Source organism: Calidris pugnax, unplaced genomic scaffold (genome assembly GCF_001431845.1).
Source record: "Calidris pugnax isolate Ruff unplaced genomic scaffold, ASM143184v1 scaffold14, whole genome shotgun sequence".
Classification (NCBI taxonomy): domain Eukaryota; kingdom Metazoa; phylum Chordata; class Aves; order Charadriiformes; family Scolopacidae; genus Calidris; species Calidris pugnax.
Genome location: NW_015090793.1, coordinates 13,083,405 through 13,107,313, shown reverse-complemented (window position 1 = coordinate 13,107,313; position 23,909 = coordinate 13,083,405). Strand labels below are relative to the sequence as shown.

The window sequence follows — 23,909 nt, the reverse complement described above, 5'->3', positions numbered from 1 at the left end:
GCGGGAGCTGGGGGCACCGAGGGGGGTGATGCCGAGGTTTTTCGGGGAAAGCTGATGGGGAGGGGTTGAGGGCGTTAAGGGGTTGGGAGGGGGAGAAGCTGAGAGCAGCGGGCACTGAAGGTGGTGATTGTGGTGAAAATAGGATGTTAAGGGCGTTGGGGTGGGCTGGTGGGAAGGATGGGGGGCGTTAAGGGTTTTGGAGGTGCAGGGGTAGGCTAGAATGGAGGGGTTGGGGATGTTAAGGAGAGGTTTTGTGGTGTGCAGGGGGCAGTAAGGAGCTCTGTGGGGTATTGCAGGGGCATTAGGAGTCGTTCAGGAGGTTGGGGTGGTTATGGGGAGTGGGAGCATTAGGAGCAGCATTTGAGGGGTTGGGGCTATGGGTGGAAGGGATGGAGCATTGCATGATGGAGGGTGGCCAATTTTGTTGGTGGCTACTGGGAGAAGAGTGTTGATGGCCCTGACAGGAGGGCAGGCAGAGGCCTGACTTGACCTCTTGGGCATAAGGATTGGTGAATCCTGAATCCCAGTGGAGGAGGGTATGTGGGAGGCTGGTGATGGATTGAAGGGCAAAAAGAAAGGTTTGGGGACCTTGGAGAGGGGCTGGTCTGGAGAGAGTGGGCTTGGGGCAGAGTTGCTGTGGGGAGCTAAGCCTGGGTCTGGTTTGGGAGGGGATGACTGTGAGGCTACCTTGGAAGTAAGGAAAAAAAGGGTCTGGGAAAGGTAGGAAAGCCAAATTAGGGGAGGGATAGCAGAGATTTGGGAGGGGTTGAGGGATTATGGAGAGAAAGGAGATGATGCATTTGTGTGGGCACCTGCTGGGTAGCTTGAGGAGAACTGCTTGATGATATGAAGGCAATAACATTCTCTGAGCTTCAGAAATATGGGGGATAGAGCTTGAGAAGAGATGGGGCATGAGGACATGTTAGATGATAGCATTGGCTCTCTGGGAGCTCGGGTATCAGCTCAGGTAGCTTTAGGTTGCTGGAGCTCCATTTCCTTTTAAAGGCTTAACGTGCACCCTTGTGTGTATTAGGCTATCGTGTATTATCTGAAGTGTCTGGATATCACAAAGAACAACCCAGGAACTGAAGTGCTTGATGCATTCAAAAGTTATAGCACAATACATGGAAGTATTCACCAGTGTAAAGTCAGATAATAGAGTAACTGGTACATTGCATGTAAATTTCAGAATTGCACGTAAATTGCAGACAGTTGACCAAGCTACCTGTGTATTAAAGTGCATCTATGTTTGCTGGTCAGGTAGCTTTAGGTTGCTGGAGCTCCATTTCCTTTTAAAGGCTTAACGTGCACCCTTGTGTGTATTAGGCTATCGTGTATTATCTGAAGTGTCTGGATATCACAAAGAACAACCCAGGAACTGAAGTGCTTGATGCATTCAAAAGTTATAGCACAATACATGGAAGTATTCACCAGTGTAAAGTCAGATAATAGAGTAACTGGTACATTGCATGTAAATTTCAGAATTGCACGTAAATTGCAGACAGTTGACCAAGCTACCTGTGTATTAAAGTGCGTCTATGTTTGCTGGAGAATTTCAATTAAAAAAAAAGCTTTTTTTAATATTTTGTACAAGAAAGGAATAAAAGGATTTTCACTTTTCAGATTGTGTGCCTGTGAAATGAGAAATTCTGCACTGTGAGACAGAAATGGAGGTTGTTCCGTTTGCTTGAAATACATGAACATGGCTGTTCTGCAATGGTTATGTTCTTTCTCTGCCTGCACTTAGAAATTGAAGTGATCATAAAAGGGAAGCAAAAGTGACCTTTTAAAATATTTTTTTTCACTTAATAAATTATCTTATTTGTTTAGAAAGAGCTTAATATTTGTTTAAAGCTGGAAAGGACCTAAAAATTCATAATCAGTAACAAAATACCAAGATGGTAAAAAAAAAAAGAGGGAAGCTGAAAGAGAAAATGGTTTCCACTCAAGCCTCTCTCTTTATGAGTGATTTTTGTAATCTGAGATACTGTTTTAGAGTTGTCATGAGAACATTCAGCCTCTCTGTGAACATCTGCAAGCTTTTGAGCTCCACTGGGAGATCCAGACAGCATCTGTAATTTGGCATGTTTGTAGGAGGCATGTCATCTGTTAATTTTTTTCCTCCTCAACATTTGTTCTTGTGCAGTTTTTTTTTTTATTTTTTTTCAGGCCAGATGGAGGCAGGGAGGCCAGTGTTTGCAATAAATTTCTCAAGCAGTCAGCAGATACCAGGCAGTTAATAAAAATAACTTAAAAAACCTTCACAATCTGTTACCCTCCTCCCCTCACCCCTGAGTCCCAAACAGGAATGGAAAAATTCTTAAGACTATATAAAGAATAGAGAAACGGCCAGAGATAATTCTTGGAGTTCTTCCACATACTTTAGAATTTTGGTCTGCCGTATGGTGTGTTGGAAGCTGGCGTTTACCACAGTGACCCTAGGCATTGTAACAACAAAAGGAAGTAAAGAATGATCTTGTAAATAAAAAAAAGCCCTTAACTAAGAGATGAGTATTGTCCAAAAAGGGTATGCCTTTTTAGAAGATGATGTCAGTTTCATATGTCTATGTTTAGTGGTGAATGAGTGTTTCCCTTAAGAATATATACATTTCTGAACAATATTTCTATCGAATGCTTTGGTTAAATATCAACATCTAAAGTCAGTGTAAATTTGTTCTGTTTGGTAGGGCTTTGGACCCACCCCATTTTGCATTACCTTTATGTAAAATAAAGTAGGCAAATCCTTGTTATTAATTAATCATGTTTGTAACATAATATAGGTTTGTTGTTACTGTGTATCTATGTATGAGGGGAAATGCGAAATGAGTACTTGGCTTCAATTTTATGTTGTCTCTGTCTATGTGCTTTAATATTATCATCCTCTAAACCGCTCTGGTGTTAATCACGTAGCGGTTAAGTATGTGGCTTTTTTCCTGCAGCTTCAGAGGAGCAGTCAGTGGGGTGTTTGGGGACATGGCGGTGCAGGGATGGAAGAGTTGTAGTTTCCCAACCAGTTTTAGCAGGGGACATATCTGTGTTGAAAGATTAACAGTTTGTATCCATGTGTTCCTTATGTAATTGTGCCGAGGTTCAGGATTTTGTCATAGCAAAGTTTCACTAAAATTTTTAAGTAATGCACTGTATTTTAGCTGTGCCAAGATGGCACTGATTTAACTTGCTGAAGTACTGGAGGGGAAAATAAAATAAAATAAAAAAAGACCCCCATTTCTAGAATAAGGATGATTTTTCTACCGTGTTAGGGAAGTAAGATGGCTTAGGGTCTGTTGAGTGCTAGGCTGTGGCCAAAGTGAAGAGGAATGTGGGACTGTATGATTGATAGGAATAGGGAGGTAGAAGAAGTGCTTAGGAAGGAACAGTTGCCAAGGAGAGGAGCAGAGCGATTGCATTCAATTGTCTGCCTGCGGAGCTTCAGCTGAAGTGATCGTTCGTCTTGAACTGATGGCAGAGCATCTGGCTTCACGCTTTGTAGCCGCTTGGCTGCTGTGGTTGTGGTCCAGTAATGGGCTCTGAAAGTAAATTTAGTCTTACGGCACTGCAGCTTAACTTCTGATTTCTGCTGAAGTGCTAGACATTTGCCTTGTCCTTTTGTTCAGAGATTGACTTACGGCAGAATAATTACACTGCAGCTGCTAGTCTTTCCTACTTCTTCGTATATTGCCATTTTCTCAGGTGATAATGGAATTTTTGTGGGGAATAGCTGGCATTCTCAAAAACATGCTGCAATTAAAATGGAAATAGAGAGCTGGTGTTTGTAAATCAGTCTGTTTAAATAGAGAATGCATTAAGGCTGCAGGACTAACTGGTACATACGTGTGTTTAGGTGATGGGCAACCTGCCATTTGATGGCACCCATGGAAGAACTTCACTTCGTTTCCAGCCCATTGGCTGATGTTGGTCCTACCTGTGAGTTGCTCACAGTAAACAAGTATTCTGAAGAGCTGCACTGTCCAGAGTGGTTATAGAAAATACCAGTATGAATACTGATGTGCAGTCTTAATAAATAGTGCTGCTGTTCAGATGTGCTGAAGTGCCAGAAATCCTTGTAATTTGCAACCAGCATTGAGTTGGTCCAGACATTCAGTAAGGAGAGGTTCATGCCTGTTCCTGGGTGCTTGAGGTTTCTGAAATACAGAATTAAATATTACTGTCCAAATAAAGTCAAGAAGCAAGGAATTTGGTCCTGTGAAGTGCACACGGAATTGAAACGTCTTCCTTTACATCCATTTTTAATATTTGTTGCTAAACAATATCTGTTGCTAAACATGCTAGTTTTTAAAGTTGCTAGATCTCCTTTTTACAGTCAAGCTCCCTATGTTCATTGTAGAGAAATTCTGAAAATGGCTGGAAAACTGTCATGTATTTTAAGGTGGGTGAACGCCATTGTCTTTTGTGAGTGCCAAGCAGTAAAACAGATTTATTTTGGTGAGTTAAGAAAAATAAAAAAAATGGAGAAAGCATGTTACTGTTCAAGCTAGATAGTAAATTTCAAATAAAGTGCTTTGGAAATTAATGAAATTCTGAGAGCCTTTAACTCAATCTGACTTCTGTTTTCACAAATATGTTAAGATGGTGGTAATGTCAGACTGTGGGAAATCCAGGGAAATCCTATACTCTGATATAAGCAGACAATAGTAATGTTTCTGGTAGAAATCCTGAGGTCAACAAAAGGCCCATGAAAAAATAAACTTGATTTTTTTGAGGGTAGAGTGGAAACAGATGGTAGTAGCAGCAAGTTAATAAGTGAGATTTGCAAAGAAGTATAAAAGGTTTTATCTTTCCATTTTATTTATTTTTTGAAATCAAGTACTTAATGTTAAAGCCAGTGTCTGTCTTAAGTAGACAGTATGAATCTATTCAAGCCGTTCCCTGAAGATGAACCTTGTTAATGTGAGGATTTGCACAAGCTTGCCAGGGGTGTCTCAGATTTTTCCCCTTGTTCGCTGCTATCTATCAAAGCTTTACCACGTGTGGGTTTTTAAGACTGCCTAGCCTTTGTGGGGGAGGAGGGTAACATCTGCCAATACGAAGAAAAACATACTCAACACAGTGAAATCACATCCTTTGTCAGCTGAATTGCATGTTAACCACAGCTGTGGCCATCCCAGACATATGGTAAACCGGCCTGTGGAATCAATTGGGAATCAATCAGGGATCAATGCTAATATCGTTGCTGGATTACAACAGCAAGCTTGGGCACAGAATAAATTCAGCTAGCAACAAGGGATGCAGAAAAGGGTAACATGTTGTGGAAGTATAAATAAAATGAGAATTAAAATACTGTGTAGCATTATTTAAAAAAAAAACATTTGTTCTTTCTGTTTGAGAAAGGCACAGTTGTTAGTATTCTCTTTATTTTCCAACATACATGGCTTCCAGCACCGTGTCTGTTACTAAGTTGTGACAGGCTAGACTGTTGTAAAGCAAGGTACTTTGCATAATTAGTATGAAGACATATGAACAGATGAGCACTAATTCTTCGAAGTTAATGATTGTCAATTATCTTCCTTTTTTTTTTTTGATCTAGTCCAAGATTAGCATAATGTCAAGTACCTCGACGTATAGTTTCTTAATTGGCCCAAACACACTTTATTGCCAGATGCCACCCCAAAATGTGGCTTTGCCTTCTGACCTGCTTTCATCAGCAGTCACATCAGCTTGATGATGTTTGAAAGCTTTTTTTTTTTTTTTTTTTTTTTTTTTTTGGGTGTGGTGGCAACTGTCACTAATTGTCTCTCCAAGTGCAAAGGGCTCACTGCTGACTTCTTCAGAGGTTACCACTTCACCTTAGCTGGCTTTTTTTTTTTTTTTTTTTTTTTAATTCCTGGGCTAGAGTTTGTTTGGATCTGTAAGCTGATCTGACTTGACACATGGCTTCGAGATTGTTAGTGCAGATCCAAAGGCAGTGAGAAGGGCCAGACAGCCCCTTGCAGCACAGTGGGCTCTTAGACTGGCTTAAGCCAATGTGGAAATTGTATCTTCTGTTCAAAATTGCATGTTGGAAAAATTCTCACTTCACCACTTCAAGTCCTTACTACTTCTAAAGGAGCTTGGTTGTAGTTACCTCATTGGATGTGGTTGGAATACACCTAGGTTAAGTAACTTGAAGCTCATGTCTTGTCCAAGTCTCATTGAAGTCCACTGAAGAAATTTGGGATTTCCTTAGAAAGGCTTCATGTAGCTGTGTTTTTGAACACACCCAATGCTGGTTTGTCGAGTTCAAGCTACTGTAAAATTTAGTTGTAGTTATGTATGTGGATAGATCCAGAGCCACGTCTTCCAGTAAAGCATCCTGAAGCCCAGAGGGTTGCACCATTGTGTGGAGGTCGTTCTTCGTTGTTTCTGTTTGAAATTGTGTTACTGTGGTAAAATGAAAAGGATTAAAAAGTCAGTACCCTTGCAAGGGCGCTTGTTTTGGAGGTGGGAAAAGTAATGGAATTTTGTTCCCAGGATGGTTTCTTTGTTTTTGTCAGATGATTGTTTAATGTGAAATGGAAGAAAATGCCATTTTTTTTCTCTGACTTTATACAGAGTTTAGCCTGTATTGTTTAAAAGCATGTAGTAAGAATTCTAATTATCCTCTTCAGTATTTCTGAAGAATGTCGTTCTTCAGACACAGAAGTCTTCTGTTTTTAATGTCAGCCTTTGAATGTAATGATTTATACATGCTTGAAATGTAGTTGGAAATATTTCTGTGAAGATTTTTCAAAGATTTCTTTCATAAAAACCACTTCTTTAAGGCAAGAAAAAATATTCTGTTGAAGGCTGTTTAATATTAAGATTGAAATGAACATCTTTATGGTCATACATCTCATTATGAAATAATGAACATACAGTTTGCCCTGTGCTTTTTGCAATTATGTCAGGACTGTCTCCTGAAGGAAATATGTCTCTGACATTCAGCTTTGCTTGGCAGAAATTTCTTAGCAGCTTAAACTGAGGATTTTATATATTTTAAGGAGTGCACTAAAGTTATATCTATTAAAAATACTGAAACTAATTCTAAGAGAGTAAAATTCCTAACCTTAAATCAAGACTTGAGGGGGAAAAAAATGCCCAACCCAGAACAAACATGCAAGTACTTTCCTCCTCCAGTTTGTCTCCTACCTGCCCCCTGCCCCTTCCAATTTACTTGAACAGATCAAAAAATGCTTTCATGGAGTTCAAGAATACAAAAACATTGTGTATTTTCCTTTGCTCTGCTCTGGTCCCAGTGCACAGGCTCATTACTCCAATTCTTCTTTTCACGTGGTAAGTGTATTTGATCAGGTCTCCCTTTTGTCAAAGTTGTTAGTGTGAAGGTAAAATTTGAAGATCTTAGGAATAGCTTACCTTGTATCATATAGTAATATTTTATAATAAATGGGTGTATCTTCCCCCAGGAGTTGCTTAGGACTTTCCATACTTGTACTTTGTCAAATGTAGTTATAACCCTCTTTTCTTCTTTTGAAAATGATCAGTATAGGGGAAAAATTAATAGCAAAATCAAGGTATATGTTTATGCTGTATTTATAATGCATAAGAGGTTTTAAAAATATTTTACAATCCAGACAAACCCGTCTTTGGCTGGGAAACTACTTAAATTTGCCTTGAGAGTAAAAGCTGAATGTGAGTAGTAGAGGGATTTTTGCATCTTGTTTCTGAGAGGAGTTTAATGACAATCTACCTCTTGAACCTTTGGTTTGGAAGTATTCATAATATTTTTTTTCTGATGACAGTTTCTTTTCTCACTCTGAGCAGAAGCAAGAAGATGTATCCTCTGATATGGTAAATGTTTTATTAAAAGTCAGTTTGGAAGCTGCTTATTGCCACTGCAGAAGTCCTTGGGCGTTCTTTCTCACGGTCCTCAATCTGTCCTTCAAAAAGCCTTGGGAAGGAAGGGTTTCTTTTAAACAGTCCTTTGCAGAGAAGTTGCAAAGCATTTTTGTTTTCATGCAGGGTTTGCCTGTACATAAAGTTGCTTCCATTTTCTTGTGTTTATTGAGACTTTAGCAATTCTGCTTGCCTGCAGCTAGTCCCTTAAATAATTGTAGCCTTGTTTGCATATTAACAAATGAAGTTAGTCAAATTTGTTTGTACCCATAGTGAATAGTCCAGCATTTTTTCCTACTCTTGATCTTGTGACATGGGAAGTATAAAAATGCAATCCCTGTATAGCTTGCCATAGTGGATCTTCACTCGCCTAGCTAGTCTGGGGTCCTGTTTAATGGTGGGATGAAAATCTTCCTGAACAAGATACGAAACTTTAAGATTGGGTAGCTGTGAGATTAAATTTGAAGTTAAGTTTTAAAGAACTAAAAATTAGAAGTTGCTAAAATGTGCAGCATAAAGTTCAGTGTTTCTTTCATGGACTTCATAGCATCACCTACATGAACAACAACATCTTATAGTAACCAATTAAGTGTCTTTTTGCTTTCATCATTCGCTTCAATTTCTGTATCTCACAATGGATCAAGATATCTACTCATCCATACAGTGTATAATATGAATTGGAAAGTTTTGGGGAAAAAAATAATTCAGGGATTCAGATGTCAAATAGGCAGCCTAAAATTGGGAAAAAAATGAAACTGGAGTGTTTTGCACTGATTTGTATTTCCTATGAAAATATTTTCAAATGTAGTCTGTCTCCTGTTGTGAATATTTGAATTGCACTTACATTAGCTATAATGTACATCTTTTGTGTTTGTTCTGTCTTTCAGACAAAGTATAGCATGATATTTGTAGTATCACTGGAAAGATCTATTTGCTTTTTTCTTGGTTTATGTAACTCTGAATATAAGAATTCTTGTTTATTTGAACAAATCATAAATTTAGCTCTGTTACAGTGTTGCTGTAAGAGACATTTGTTTCCTAGAGCTGAACAGCTCATAGTTATATAAACAAGACTGTGAACAAGAAAATGTATTCAGTAATATCAGCAATGAAATTTCTTGCCCTCTGTCTGTATGAAAACAAGCTCACAAAATGCCATGAATCACAGATTATGTTGCTTTCTGTGTGGCTATTGTAGCTGATTTTTTTGTCTGGCTTAAAGATACATGTTGGACTAAATTAAAATTTATATAATAAACAGTTAATTTTGATTGTGAAGATCTTGGCAAGACTTGATAGTGTTTTGTTTCTTTTTAATGTAGATTATCAAAGATTTTACTTTAGGTTTATATTTTTCCCTTACTGTTCATTTTAGAAAAAAATGCATAGTTTTAATACAGAAGCAATGAGAAAAGTGACATGCACTTTATGGAAATGGTCTAGATATTTCTTTGGGTATGGAGGGGAAGAAGCTCCTACTTTTATCGTTGGCTTTAAATATTATTCATTTAGAGTTGATTTGAGCTGTGGTTTACTTTCTGACTGGGAACCCAGTAGTGTAAGTTCAATTTGTTTATTTGTCTTGCAGAAAAAAAATTGTTCTTAACGAGAACTTTTCTGGAATCTTTTGGAATTCAGCTTTTATAATGCTAAATTAGAGTATTGGCTATATATTTTTCCATTATGGACTAGGTAAAACTCCACAAAGCAATGCCAGATGCAAGGAAGAACTGAAATACCTCAAGCCTTAATTATAAGAGAAGATCTGGTCAGGGGCACCTATCTCACAGCGCTCACTAAAATTGCTTTGTCTTTTCTGTCTGAAAGTTCTCTCGGTTCTGCATTTCTGCTTATGTATGTGCTTGTAATAATGACAGGGTCACCGGTTTGAGTATTCATGATACTGATAAGCAAAAGCTTATCACTGGGGCACCACAGATAGCATGACACTGATGCTTTATTAACTGAAGACATGGATGAGAACCTGCAGGTTTGCGAGTAAAGACAGAGTTCTCTATGCCTTTCCCCCTTCTCCCCTATACTTTGATTTGTAGGAGGTCTGGGCTGTGTCTGTATTGTGTAGTTAAACAGGATGGAAGTACTTTCATGGTGCTGGAGGTGCTGAAACTCATCTTTTGCAAACTCCTCTTGTGGAGTAGGAGCTGCTGCAGTCCCTTCCATTGTCAGCTTTCTGCCTGGTCATCACCTGCCTCATGTTGCTTTGCTCTCTGTTTCTCTGGTAGAGAAAGAAGGGTTGCTGGCTTGGCAAGAGGAAACTTGAACACAATTTTTTGCTAGAGGTTATTAGAGATTAATAGGGCACTTGGTTAGAATGGATGGGTAGGGCTTCTAGTCTTCTCTCACAGGGCTATGTATTTCATCTTTTAGTAGGCAAAAATAAATAATCTGGAGTTTGAGATCTAAATATATTTCAAACAAAAGATAGCCAAGCTGAAGTGTGTCCACTTAATTTTATAGTAAAAAAAACTTGCTAGGTCAACTCTTTAGTCTATGCAATTTGAACAATTTAAAGCACTGACTTTAAAGATGAATTCTCATTGTTTTGCAGCTGCAGCCGCCTTCGGAACATTCAGAGTATCCTGACACAGAGCAGCAAATCTCAACCCGATGGAATCCTTTGCATTTTAGGTTAGTTTTTACTTCATCCACCTCCCTTTGTTCTCATTGTACTGATAAAGATACCATGAGTTGCAGAAAGATGAAGATTTTCTCTTTCCTGCCCCAAGCCCCAGTGTTGTTTCTCAGTGAATGGACAGCTATTTGTTTGTTACACAATTTTCTCTGTAAATAATTCCTAAGCCTGTTTACTAATTTCAGGCAAACTGATTACAATAGCAATAATATCAACATTCTTGCAAGTGTTATGAACATTCAGTGGCTAGAGGGAAAAGAGAATCTTTGTTAATGTCCAAACTGAAGGAAATATGAAGAGAATTTAATCTATTTCTATTTGGGGTAAACATTCAGCTGTCTCAGCAGTGTTTGTTTTCCAGCTGGTGTTTGGCATAAAAGCTGAAGGCGCATGCGTTGCAACTGATTTCCCAATGAACGTGGGGAAGTGGAAGGGATTAGAAGGTGCTGAGGTTAAGGGAGTGGAGAAGAGCAGAGGAGCACCAAGGTTAGGGATCATGATATGCAGAGCTATGGAGGCGGGTGGTTGAAAACAGGCTTGGCTTATAAGAGATGCAGGGGGGGGAATAATCAGGGAACTGACAGAATTAATAAAACCTGTGTTTAGGGGGAGGGAGGTCTTGCCTCAGGAGAATTAATTCAGAATGCATTTAAAGAGTCACATGAGAAATCCATGAAGCAGTTATGAGATAAATGGTGGCATATAAATAGCCTGTGGTTTTCTTTTCTCTGAGGTTGGGAGAAAAGGATGATAAGATATAAAGCTACGTATGCAAGTGTGCTTTAGGAAAGTAACAGTTTTTTTGTACAGCTTTAGGATTTCTGTGTGTAACGTTGACTCTTGTTTCTGATTATATAATCAGCATCAAGGTATTAAAAGGAGGAAGTCAGAAATGATGATTGAAATTCCTTAGAGAGTACGACTTAGGAATGATTGTTTAAATAAGGTATTACAGTTAAAGATGGAGACATCTAATGTAGCCTGAAAGAAGGTATGTTTAGTAACAGGCTTGCATGAAGAAATGGTACAACAGCCTACCTTTTTTAGTTGTTGGTTTTTTTTTTTTTTAAATGATGTAGCAAGCTCATTTACTGAATCACAAAAAAGTTTAAAATGTGTACAGTCTAATTCTCTTTCAGTCAATACTAACTGCCTAATGTGAGTCTTCCTGTTGCACATGCTCTAGGGTAAGAGTTTTAAGTCATCTTTGACTAAGTAGTAACTTTACAGCTAGGAAGTCTGTAACATGACTGTGTCAACCTTCCAATGAAGCTTAATCATACAGGATAAGTATTTGTTTTTTGCCCTTGAGCTAGTCTGATTTCATAAAACATATCAAGTTGTGCTGTCTCACCATTGACACGGTGGTATTTCTTGACTAGTGTTAACTCAGAAGCTACAGTAAGTCCCAAGCAAAGAATAGTCACTCAAAACATTGTATGGCTTTAGGGAAAGCACTACAGGCAAAAGGAATTGTTTTGTGTAATCCTCAGTGTAATGTGGAGTATTTAAGTCCATGCATAAGACCATACCTTTTAATAAATAAGCATTTCTGTTATGGAAATATAGGAAGTGTGCTTTGTGATTAGACCTGTGCTTTGCACTAATCTCTTTCAGTCCCCACAATGGAACTGTTGTTGTCTTTAATCCAACCTGTCCAATGTAGCCTGCCAAATTTCTTGCATAACTTCTAATTAAGCAGCCATGTTACTCTGTTATAAATGCATTAAATCTGTCTTCAGATACAAGGTTCAGATGACAAAAAATGTGTAGTCTTACATTTTGAGTCCCATTGACTTGTTTGGAAAGCATATACTCTTATAACTACTGACTATTTTGTGGTTTGTTTTTTTTTTTTTTTTACAGTCAGTGCATGTTATATTTCACTTGGCTGTCTTTAATGCCCTATAATTAATGCATTTCCTTCACCCTAAGTTTAATTTTACGTACTGGGTTGTGAGATAAAAACGATATGAACTTTCATAGCTTCACTTCAAGTAGGTTAATATTTATACTGAAATTAAAAACAGCATTGTAAGATTCCAAAGAGAGATGAGAACTGACCAATTATTGATATAATTATTTAAATGTAGTTACAGCTGATTTTTTTTATTTTTTTAAAGAATCCTGTCATCTTATTTCAAAGTGGTTAAATGGTAGCATTCCTGCATTCTTTTTTGGGGAGAAAAAACATCGCAACTGGTAGGAAGAAGGAATTTGGAGGTTGGCATGTCAGACATCTTTAAAAAGCTGTGATGTCTTAGCTGGAGTGTGTTGCTAAGAAAGCAATGTATCAAACTACTTAAATTATACTCTATGTTTTTAAGTATGGTGTTTCTTGCATCTTACCTTTCAACAGAGATTTTTGGCTCACTGTTAATTTGATCTGATTTCTGAGGATTTTTATTTAGTTTCAGTATGTTATAGCTATAAAATCACTGTTAATTTGATCTGATTTCTGAGGATTTTTATTTAGCTATAAATCTGATTGTGGTTATAGCTGTTCCGATAAGAGATCAAACTGTTTTGTTGTTCAGCATAGCTAAGCTAGATTTTTACAGACTTTGATATTTACTCCTCCCTGAAGAGGACAGGAATACTTCAGAAGCTGTGTCAGTAAACCTTTAAGTTTATTTTACCTTGGATTTTTATGTCCATCTTAAGCAGAGCTTTTGCTCTTAGGGCATGGGAGAAACCTCACCAGTTTTTAGTACATTGGGCTGATTGTTCATCCCATTCCCTTTCCCAGTAGCAACTATTTTAATCATCATTGTGCTACTTCTCTTAGGTGGCAGTTCCACAGCTTCATGATGGTTTTGGGCAGTTGTCTAAAGGTGTCCATTCTCTCCAGCCTCATGTTCCTGCCACCTCCCTGGTGTCCCTAGAGCTCACGTGGCTGTTCAGTGTGTTATGGAACAGCTATTCTTTGTTTTGATACTCAAGGGTGTGTCAAAAATGCATGGCTGGGACAAAGAAAGCAGGGCTTCTTTTACCTCTACGTTATGTTTATTTCATCTTAGCAACTGTGAAATCGCAGATATGAGAGATGGCTGAGCTGAATGCGTTTTGCAGCACAAAAGGGGTGTCTCAGCCTGCCCTGGAGTGCTCCTTTTACCTTTCCTCTGTTTCCTCCCCATGTGCATTTTGCATCAGTGCTGGTGGTTGGTTGATGTCTTGCACCCTGTTCATCTTACTGAGCAGACGCTTTATTTTTTTTTTCCAACCACTGTATTTTGCCAGACAAGTTTTCTGCCGGTTTCGCAAACTGAATCAGCTCGCTGAGGTCAGATGAGCCCTAACTGCAGGAGAAGAAGCATGAATGGCTCCTTGGGCAGCAGCAGGCTATTAGACTGAGTCATTGTCTAACTACACCCTTGTGATGAGTTTGGAACAGGCCAGGAGTTACTAAACTCCCGGCTCAGCTGGAGACAGGCGTGGGGGTTTCCTAATTAACAGCCTTCCCCATTGTTCTGTTGAGGACTCCTAATATGCTTGCTGGAGGTATCTTATCTTTGTCATTGTTTCATTTCCTGTTTATTTTCCGCTAGCTATAGCTGTTCATTTAACTCCATATGTTTCTGTAGCATAGTATTAAAGCCTCAGTATGAAAGCTCCTTTCTGTACTGGATACTTAAAAACCCCACAAACCAGCAACAAAAAACCAAACCACAAAACCCAAACGTTCTGCAGAGTTAATGGTTTTATGGTAGGCTAATGCCTTCCTTGCTTGCCTGTCAGCATTCTGCAAGCAATGAATTCACCCATGTCCTCGATTTTAAGAGATAAGTTTATGAGCTGCCCCCCTTGGTAACAATTTTCTTTTTGGCTTCTATTCCCCTTCTTCTGTCGTTAGCTGAAAAAGCAGGGTTTAGGTATTTAGCTTTCAAGACCTCTGCTTCAAGCCTGAAGAGCTGATGCACCCAGATAAATCTCCAACCCTTAGAGCAAAGGTGGCTTCTTAACTTTTTTTTTTATGCAGACAGTTTCTCATTTTTGTTCCGATCTTCCAGACCTATCATCATCTGTTCCTTTTTCTGCTTTGCTGTGTGTTACTCTGTTAGCCTGAGCACAACACTTTGGCTGTTTAGGCTTTGGAGACCCAAGCAATGAGCCAGATAGGAAAAAGTACAAATGCCATGGCTGCTTTCATCTACGCTGTTTGGCCTGTAGTTGAGTGCCTTGTTTGATTAACATCTGATATGATAGGTGATGTTTGCTTGTGAAACACAATTAATACTCCTTGCAGAACAACTGCTCTAACAGCTTGCTGCCACTTGAAGGGACTATCCTAAGTCCAGCTTTATGCCACATTATTGCTCATCTGATTGCCTTCAGAAGTTGCTTCAGTTAGGCAAGTAATCAGTAAAACGTTATCTTCAGGACAGTGTCTGTGCTAGCTGTCTAAGGCTATAGCTGATTTCAAGGAGACTCATTACATTTAAGCGGAGTTCCCTAGAACAATGGGATGTTTGCTGGCTGGAAGAAGGGAGTCTCCACACTTGGTTGTAACTAGAATCCCACCTAGAGACAGGAGCTTTGGCACTGATATTAGAGTGCTGAGTCCCATTGAATTCCAGATTACATTGATACAGCTGCTTTCATGGGGCAGGAAACGTAAATAAAATAAAAAAAGTGTGTTCTCCCTCTCCTCCCGATTCTGTGCCCTCTCTATTTTTTGAGTTCACAGATCCAAGGCAGTCTGGTTATGCAGAAAATTACTGGCATAGCAAAGGCAGAGCATTGCAGCAGATGGGGAAAATGAGTGGCTGGGTCTGAGCATTCTTTAGCTGGGTCTTGCTCAATGCTATGACCTGAGTTACAGATTGACTGCTAAGGCTTCTTTGTCAAGGGATGCCTCCTAACACACAGAATTGACTTTTTTTAAAAATAGCATGCTACAAGGATGTACATATATGAATGGGAGGTCAGTGCTGGAAGCTAGATAGTGGAGGAATAAGGATTCAAAGATAGTACCTGGGAAGATTTTTGAGGACTGAGAATGCTGGGGTGGGTGTGATGCAGCTTCCCCCTTTCCCAGCACAGTTCAAGGAGTGCGATGCTACAGCGTGTCACTGTTGCTGGTAACCCTGAAGCTGCGAGTAGGAAGCAGTGTTACAGAGGTTCATAGCTTCAGCACCATTTGAAATTATGTTTCTCTTCTGTAGGCTTAACCCAAATATCTGGTAACCTTGAATATAGGTGAACTCTCTAAAGGTCAATTGCTTCACAAACCAAGGGAGTTCATTAAAATGTGGGATTCAGTAGCTGGATGCAAATACTGCATCTGGTTAGCGCTTCAAAGCTGAATCATAGCATTAAAAAAAAGGACATAATTAGGAGAATCTAGGGGTTGTTCCAATTTCTTGTACCTTCAGGTGACTCTTGAGGAGTTTGATTTCCAATGCAAGTCCTGAAACCCAGACATCCAGGCTCTGTTATTACATTAACAATGTACTGATCTCTCCTTTGGGCAGTACTAAGAAATCTTTATTTGTTGGCGACCACCCAAATATATCTAATACAGCTTGGTAGGAAAACTTAACATTAGTGTTTATGAGAAATTTTGTAGCGGTTGAGACCGGTGACCTCTGTCAAGTGTGGATATCAAGGATGTTGTTTTGTGCATAGTTTTACTTGTGGAGAAAACTTGATTTATTACAGCAGAATTAGGAATTATGACTGTGAGATAAAAACACTTCCTAAATCTGTGGCCTGTTTCCTTTTTTTCTTGTATTAATCTTATATCTCTTCATGCTCCAGATCTTCAGTTGGTTTTATTTTATTTTCCCAAGGACCAGAAAAGGCTTTCCTTGGAAACTGTTCATATACCATATGTTTTGTCAGAATATCTTTGGATGATTTGTTAGAAGTCCGCACTGGCTTTCTGGTGACTCAGGGATTGCACTATAATACTGATAAGATAATGTTTAATCATGTATTTTAAAGCAGGAGATTTAGGTCACAGGATTAGTTTGTTAGGAAGCTTCAATCAAGAATATATTAATTAGAATGCATACTGCATGCAGACAGATGTTTAAATTTGAATTACTAGATAAAATGGAACTTTTGTTGATGCAGAGCACTGCAGAAACCTAGACTTATTTTTATTTTTTTTTCAAGCAATGCCTGTGGATTTAGGTCAAGAGTGGAATGTCAGCATGTGGTAATGAACTTGCAAAAACTCCTTTTTCCCTACCCCACTTTCCTAGTGTGTTTAACAGGCGTAAGTGCCCACTGACTATGTGAGGGAGCTGAGTTAATACACCTGTTTTAAATTTAAATTTAAATTATTAGGGAAAAGAACAAACTTTTCAGGTGTACAGTGTTAGGACACACAACATTTCACATGTGGTTTTGCTTTTGCAGGAATAGATAGTCGATACAATGAAGGTTGCAGGGAACTGGCAAACTATCTGCTTTTTGGCTTGTATAACCAGAATAACAATGACTTTGAAAGAACTGAGTTCCCAGAAGAAGTTCTTGATGGTGAGTAAGATACTCAGCATTTTTATCTATTCTTCAATATTTCTGGCGGGAGAGCGAGCAGAAAAAGGAGCATATCTCAAAAAACCCCCACATCAGTAAATCTCTACTTGTGTATATACACATGAAAACTATTCTTGAAAATGCTGCTGAAGAACTCTTGTCTTTTAAACACATCCCCCCACCTCCAAACATTCCCGCAAGTGTTTTCATAACAGGCTGTATTTGTCTAGGTTTGGAAGTCCTAGTTCAGTCATGGTATGTATCTATATGTGTTATCAATTATTGTGTGATCACACCTCTGGAGTTCTGAAATACTTGAACTCTTTTTGCTTTAATATATTAACTCACTTGCTTAATATTTGAATGGTGGCCAATCACCATGAGCATAGATTCCCTTATTTGCATGAAACTTTGAATATCTACCCCATGGGCTGTAGTGCTGGTTTTCTGTTGGAGCAACCTTCTGACGTAATATCAGGCAAGAGCAACTATAGTTTACATTTTTGCAAGGGCTCTGTAAGGACTCATCACTGACACTCTTGGCTTTTCAAAGGACTGGCTGATGCAAGTTCTGTGCAAGACTTCAGAATAAACCCACAATTGTTTGGAACAGTAAGAAGTACTGTCGTACTTGGAACTGTATATGACTTGCCAACTGTTTCTTTCTCTTTTTTTTAAAAAGAAGTGAGGAGTGATTGTGTATTCAAATAGTTAAACAATTTTCTTTTAATGAGGTACCTTACAGGAAAAGTGTTTTCTGTTCAGTTTCTATGAGGGCTTTTTTTGTGCCCATATAATTAATCTGTGTATGGAGTCTCAATGCTGGAATAATATTTGTTCTGCTTCTTGCAGATATAATCATATTAGTAAAAGCTGACAGTGTCCATCTGTACTGTAACCCTGTGAATTATAATCATCTTTTGCCCTATGTGGCACACTGGAAGAACTTGCATTTTCACTGTCTAACTGAAAATGAGGTAAGTGGAAAACGAATGCAGATAAGAATTACTAATGAACTGATATTCAAAGTGGAACTTTTTTTTAACATTCCTTCCAGAGGTCTTTTTTTCTTTTTCATACTCAGCAGGGGAGTGATTTTCATGTATATATGGGCATTAATCATTTTTCTGATGTGTGCATGAAGAACATGTTTTTAATACTTTGTATTTGTTGGAGCATGAAGACAAATTGCTCCCCTCTACCGCTAATTATTATTGTTTTGATATGAGTCTTTTAATGAGGAAAAACTTGTGGGTTGTGAGAAATGCAGAATCTGAATCTAGCACTACAGTCAACACTGAGATTTCCAATGATAGCTTTATTTGTTACCAAGGCAGTGTTTTAATGTGTTGTTTGCCAATAGTTTTAGAATATTAGAAAAGATCCACGTAGTGAGCCACTTATCCATAAGCAAGTTTCTTGATTTTTTTTTTTTGTTTTAATTTTCGACTCTTCCCTTAAAGAGCTATTAGTCTCACTTTCACTGGACCACGTGAGTGATGCAAGTTTAATCTTGTATTTAAAAGCCAAGGTATTATTAAAAACCCCTGTGTTTATCATAGTATTGTTAGAGGAGTAAAAAACGAAAATACTGTTTGTCTAAATGTAGAATAAGAACCTTTTTAGTCCAGTTCAGGCTGGAAATCCTTCTTCCTAAATGCCATCACGGGAAGCTTCCTCCCCTGGTCAGTTCCATGTAGTTCCTTTTTGAAATTAGAATTATAGTGAAATCTGAAGGGAGTGGGTTAGGAGCCTGCAATGTCAGTGGGTGAAACTGGTGGAAGAATGAATGGGGAGGTCAGGGAGAGAAACCTTTTGTTTCCTTGAGTTTCCAGCTTGAAATTGATGGGGCTTATGATAGATTGATTGTGTTTCTATGTGGCTGGTTGATAGTTTAAATCACAGAATTCAGAAATCAGGTTAATGGGACCTCTGGAGATTGTCTTGTCCAACTTCCTGCTTAAGGCAGGGTTAGCGATGAGATCAGATCAGGTTACTCGAGCTTTTTTGCAGTTGGATGTTGAAAGCGTCCAAAGGTGATGACTGCAGAACTTCTCTTGGCTATCTGCTCCATTACCTGACTCTGCTAATAGAGAAAAAGTGTTTCCTTTTATCTAATCTGGACCGCTTTTGTTTTAAATCATGCCCTTTGTCATGCATCCTGCAACTGCAGGCCACTGTGAAGAGCCTGGGTTCACCATCTCAATAATGTTTTTGTGGGTGTTGGAAGGCAGTTATGGGATCCGGCCTGAACAAGCCTGGGTCTGTCCTTATAGAGCAAGTGCTCCAACCCACAGATCATTATGGTGGCCCTCCGCTGAACTTGCTCCAGTTTGTCAATGTCTGTCTTACTTGTGGGTCCCAAAACTGGATGTAGTGTTCCAGATACAGTCCTGTGAGTGCTGCATAAAGGGGGATAATTACTTCTTGTTAATATGTAAGCAGTTGAGCTACAAGTTAAAGCATGCTGTAGCAAAACCTAAAGCCTGTCTTAATAAAGTTTTCCTGTTGCCAAAATCCCTACCAAAAGGACAAATCTTGAGGCATACCTGACGATGGTGAAAATGTATACATTTTGGAATCAAGAAATGAATAGTTCTTAATGCAATGTCGCTAGCACAACTGCAATCTCAGCTATTGAATTTTAAGCTCCATCTGCTTATGGCCTTTTATGTGATTTATGATGAACAGTAACCTTAATCACACAGTATTGCCTTGAAATAATGGTGTAACTAGAAAGGTCAGCTGTATGCCTTGCTATTTGTGAAAAGGAATGGAAAAGTTTGATTTCTGAAGCTGAAAATACAAAGTTTACTTCATTGCTGTTTCCTATGAATGAGCTGAGCAATGCACTTCCTAATGTATAAGAATTGCCAGTTTCCTAGATTACTTCTGAAAGAGAAATCAAAAAACGGTGCTGTGTCAGGCTTTAAGTGCATCCTGTTTACAGGAGGATTGCCTGCAATGGCTTTTAAGCTTTTTTTTTTTTTCCCCAGCAATAGAAATAACTTTTTCTTGCTTTTATAAAAATGAAACCAAAAAAGCTCAAGAGTTTTAGAAATAAGGCAAGCAATGCTGTAGCTGACTCTGTGCAGCTCTTGATGAACCTGGCAAAACCTGTAGCCTGTCCTTTGTTTCTTCCTTTTTATTGCCTTTAACTAGACCATAGCAATTTAAGTAGACTTAAGTTGGCTTTAACTAGACCATTAAGGAATTTAAATATCCTGGTTATTGGAAGAAAAAGCATATTATTAAAGAATGCCCATTTTCAAAATGGCTAAATAAGAGAAATTACTGATATTTGATGCATCCTGTATAATGTTTCTGGGTGTCATGACTGTACAATTTAAGGAATGGGCTGCATTTATACCTGCAGTAGCAGATAGTGAGCAAGCCTTTAGCACCCTGCCAAAAACCAAGTTCTTATTCTAATGGCTTTTCATGTCTTGAGAAACTGGCAGTTGTTTGGAGCTTGGCTTTGAACTGAAACTTTGATCTGGCTTCCTGGGATTGAAGAAAGAACACATCATGGAGGAACTTGGGCTGCATCTTGAATTTGGGCTTGTCTTAAAAGAACTTGTTCTTAAAATAAATTTTTTGGGTGTACCCTGAAGCTTACAAAAGCTATATACAAAAAGTTCACAATCATGTAATTTAGCCTAATATTAAGTTCAGAGCAGTGTACATTTAAAAAAAAAAAGACAAAACACAACTGCCTTCTGATCTTGCTCCAAAAAGCAAGTGATTCTTGAACCAGTGGGTACCCTGTTGGTGTCAGACTTGCTGCTAAACTGTACATTTTCAGAAAAAAATCAGAGAGCATTCTTAGGATTATTTTCTGTTATAGAAATTATTTCTGTGTGATTTGTTTCTTCAGTCTAGTTTTTATGCTTCCCTGAGCCATAAGTATGATACTTGTTCTTCACTCCTTCAGTCTGCTGAAGGCTTCAGACGACTGTCGCCTGCTACTAGCGTGGAACAGCAAGATAGTGTCGCATGGCGGTGTCTGCTCTTCTTTCCTCTTTCTTTTCCTACACATATGTTTCCCTCAGACAGCAGTCGGTTCTCATTGCTTGTTCTGTGACCTGAGGCATATCTTGTCTGTCTGCTTTCCCAGTTTAGTGTTGTTAAGCTGGTAATTTTTTTTTTCTCAGTAGCAAGTTTTTGTAGCACATGAGTTAGTGTTCTCAAAGTATCTTTTATTGCTTAAAAATTGTCCAGAATCTAGCAGATGATATTGAAAGACTTCACTGAAAGCTGAAAATGAAGTATATATTTATGCCTTTGTATATAACCTTATTAAAAGCCTTTCTCTGAAGTTTGATTTTTTTTTTTAAAGAACATTTTCCATTGGCTTGAATACATCCCTGCCTTGATGGGGTTTCTAAAACATAAAGGCTAAAGAGATTCTTTAACTTCTGGAACCTGTAGGTAATACTTTAGTGGATTACGTGAAGTTCCAATTGCCATGGAATTAAAGTAGTACAATACATGTTCTCTTTAGTGCAAAAATAACAATCAAATTAGGCATCCCTAATCAAATTTTATTTTAAATTACTGCTTTCAGTATGAAGATGAAGAAGCTGCAGAGGAATTCAAAATTTCCAGCTTTGTAGATATGGTTCGAGATTGCAGTCGCATTGGTATTCCGTACAGCTGCCAAGGTAGGTTAGCTTGGTTTCTGTTGATAGTGTAAGTGTTTTGCAGCATGCGGGTCAAGCAGTTAAAGGAATGAAGATTGCCTTTGGTAAGAAATACGGATTAATATGTCAATAGTTTCCTTTTAGCCCCTTTTTACTTGAGTTGGGCTTCTTTCTGAAAAATGTAAGCCCTTAGCCTTCATCTGAAGGGTGCATGAGGCAAAGAAATAATTTGCATTCAGAGAAGTGTGTTCTACTGCTACAGAAGTTCTCTGTTCAGATGGGAGCTCCAGATAAATGCTTCTTTATGTAAGGAAAGAATAAACATTTCATTATGCAAGTTTCCCTTTTTAGCACTGAAAAAACTGGACTGCATGACTTCCTGTTATGATCTGTAGCCAGCCTTGCAGCCTGAACAGTGTAATCTTACATTGTTCAGTGAAGTGTACTTTGCAATATCCCCAACAGTGAATAATGTCAAAGCAGCGCAGCGCATGTACTTCACTCTGCAGCACGAGCATATGGGGGGTTTGATCTGTACAGTAGGTGGGAGGGAAACAAAAAAAAGCAAATAGCTTTCTATTTTTGAACCACCTAAGTTCAAACCAAGCTAATTCAGTTTTTTGTTTGTTTGTTTTTTGATTCATAATTCTTCACTGCTTCTCTTGATGAAAGGATGAGATGCTCTGACTGCCTGAAAAATTATTAATGAGGCAGGGTATGGGGGAAGGATGGCGGTTCTTTGTTAGGAAGTATCTAAAGAAGATGTGTAGCTTAAGCATGATAATCACACTTCAGATAGATTACAGCTTCACTATTCATCAGTACCAGGCTGAATAGTTTTCTTTGCCCCCCCGCCCAACTTAAAATTATGATTTCTCATGGGGATGATGTTGATAGTATTTTACTTAAGGCCAAATATTGGAAGAAATGGGAGTAAACAAAGTTCCCTGTTTATTATCTTGAATTTTAATGGGCATGGTTTTGCTGATGGTCTTGAAATGAAATTCACAAGGAGAAGTGATACTTTTAGCTAGATTGATGGCAGGAAAAAATGGACAAAATTTGGAGTGCAGAGGAAGGCGTTTCTAAAAGCTACCACCTTCACAAAAAACACTTTTAAATTGCAGATTTTAAGTTGTGCAAAGACAGGATAATTGAGATCCTTTGTTAGAATCTGAGAAAACCCTGGGATCTCACAGAAAGTTAAACTGCCAGCATTTGTGAGAGAATGTTTCTGTGAAACTTCTTTTGCAGGTCATCTACAGATATTTGATATGTTCATTGTTGAAAAGTGGCCAATAGTGCAGGCTTTTGCACTGGAAGGAATTGGGGGTGATGGCTTCTTTACAATGAAATACGAAGTAAGTAGTTAACATTTTTAATTTTCTTCCATTTCCATTCTGAAGCAGAAATTGAATCATGGAATTATTTCAGTTGGAAAGTACCTTTTGAGATTATCTAATCCTGACTCACTGCTCAAGCAGGCTTTTAAGCTGGATGAAGTTTTTCAGGAGTGTATGAAGCTGGGTTTTGAATGTGCTAGGATGGAGACACCACAGTCTTGCTGAGAGACTGTCATGAGCTATACAGCAGTCTATCCTGGATAAATCATGACTGTTTAGTGACAGCACTCTATCCTGGATAAATCATGACTGTTTAGTGTGTGTCCCGTCCTCCCTGTTGGGATTTAGAACTTTTTTCCCTATCTTCTAGAGCCTCCTCTAGCAGTAACAGAAAATGCTTTTTTAAGTGGTCTAGATGAGTATAATTTTTCAAGAGCAGTGGAAGAGAAGCTGGTTAGTGACAAATGCCTTGAAATGAACTGAGAAAAATAGAAGTTACTATATTGCTTGTGTCATTGGTTTTGACACAGAGATGCATCTACTTTTCTCATCAGCATTATATATTGCGTCATTGCAGCCTGCTGAAGACAAAAAGATTTTGGATTATGTTCCTAGTTGTAATAATGATTTGCTGTTCCACTCTGAGCAACTTATGTCATTTGATTTGCCTATTTATTAAATATACTCTAACAGCATCTTCAGAGTACAGCTTTGTATTTTATGTACTTGTTTCAAGCTTCTTTTATTTAATTTTCTTGGACCTCTGCCACAGAAATGCAGATGTCCTATTTTTCTTGTCATTCCTCCATTTTTACGGCTAGAATGTTCTTTGTCTGACTTCTGACAACTGGAAAAGTTGTACCATTGTTAAAATCTCGTCACATACAGTACTGTACATGCTTGCTCAAAAATCTATTATTTGAGTTCAAGTGTGCCTTTCCCTGAGAACTGTGC

The 23,909-nt window shown here is 38.4% G+C and overlaps 1 protein-coding gene across 1 annotated transcript in view; it reads left to right on the top strand.

Annotated features, from left to right (window-relative positions):
• LOC106902887 (chromosome unknown open reading frame, human C20orf194) overlaps nucleotides 1–23,909 on the top strand; it is a 72,401-nt gene that overhangs the window by 214 nt on the left and 48,278 nt on the right. Inside the window, exons 2-6 of the mRNA XM_014966716.1 lie at nucleotides 10,400–10,479; nucleotides 16,850–16,969; nucleotides 17,822–17,946; nucleotides 21,537–21,633; nucleotides 22,867–22,973. Of these exons, the coding sequence (XP_014822202.1) occupies nucleotides 10,400–10,479; nucleotides 16,850–16,969; nucleotides 17,822–17,946; nucleotides 21,537–21,633; nucleotides 22,867–22,973 (529 nt within the window). The remainder of the gene's footprint in view (nucleotides 1–10,399; nucleotides 10,480–16,849; nucleotides 16,970–17,821; nucleotides 17,947–21,536; nucleotides 21,634–22,866; nucleotides 22,974–23,909) is intronic.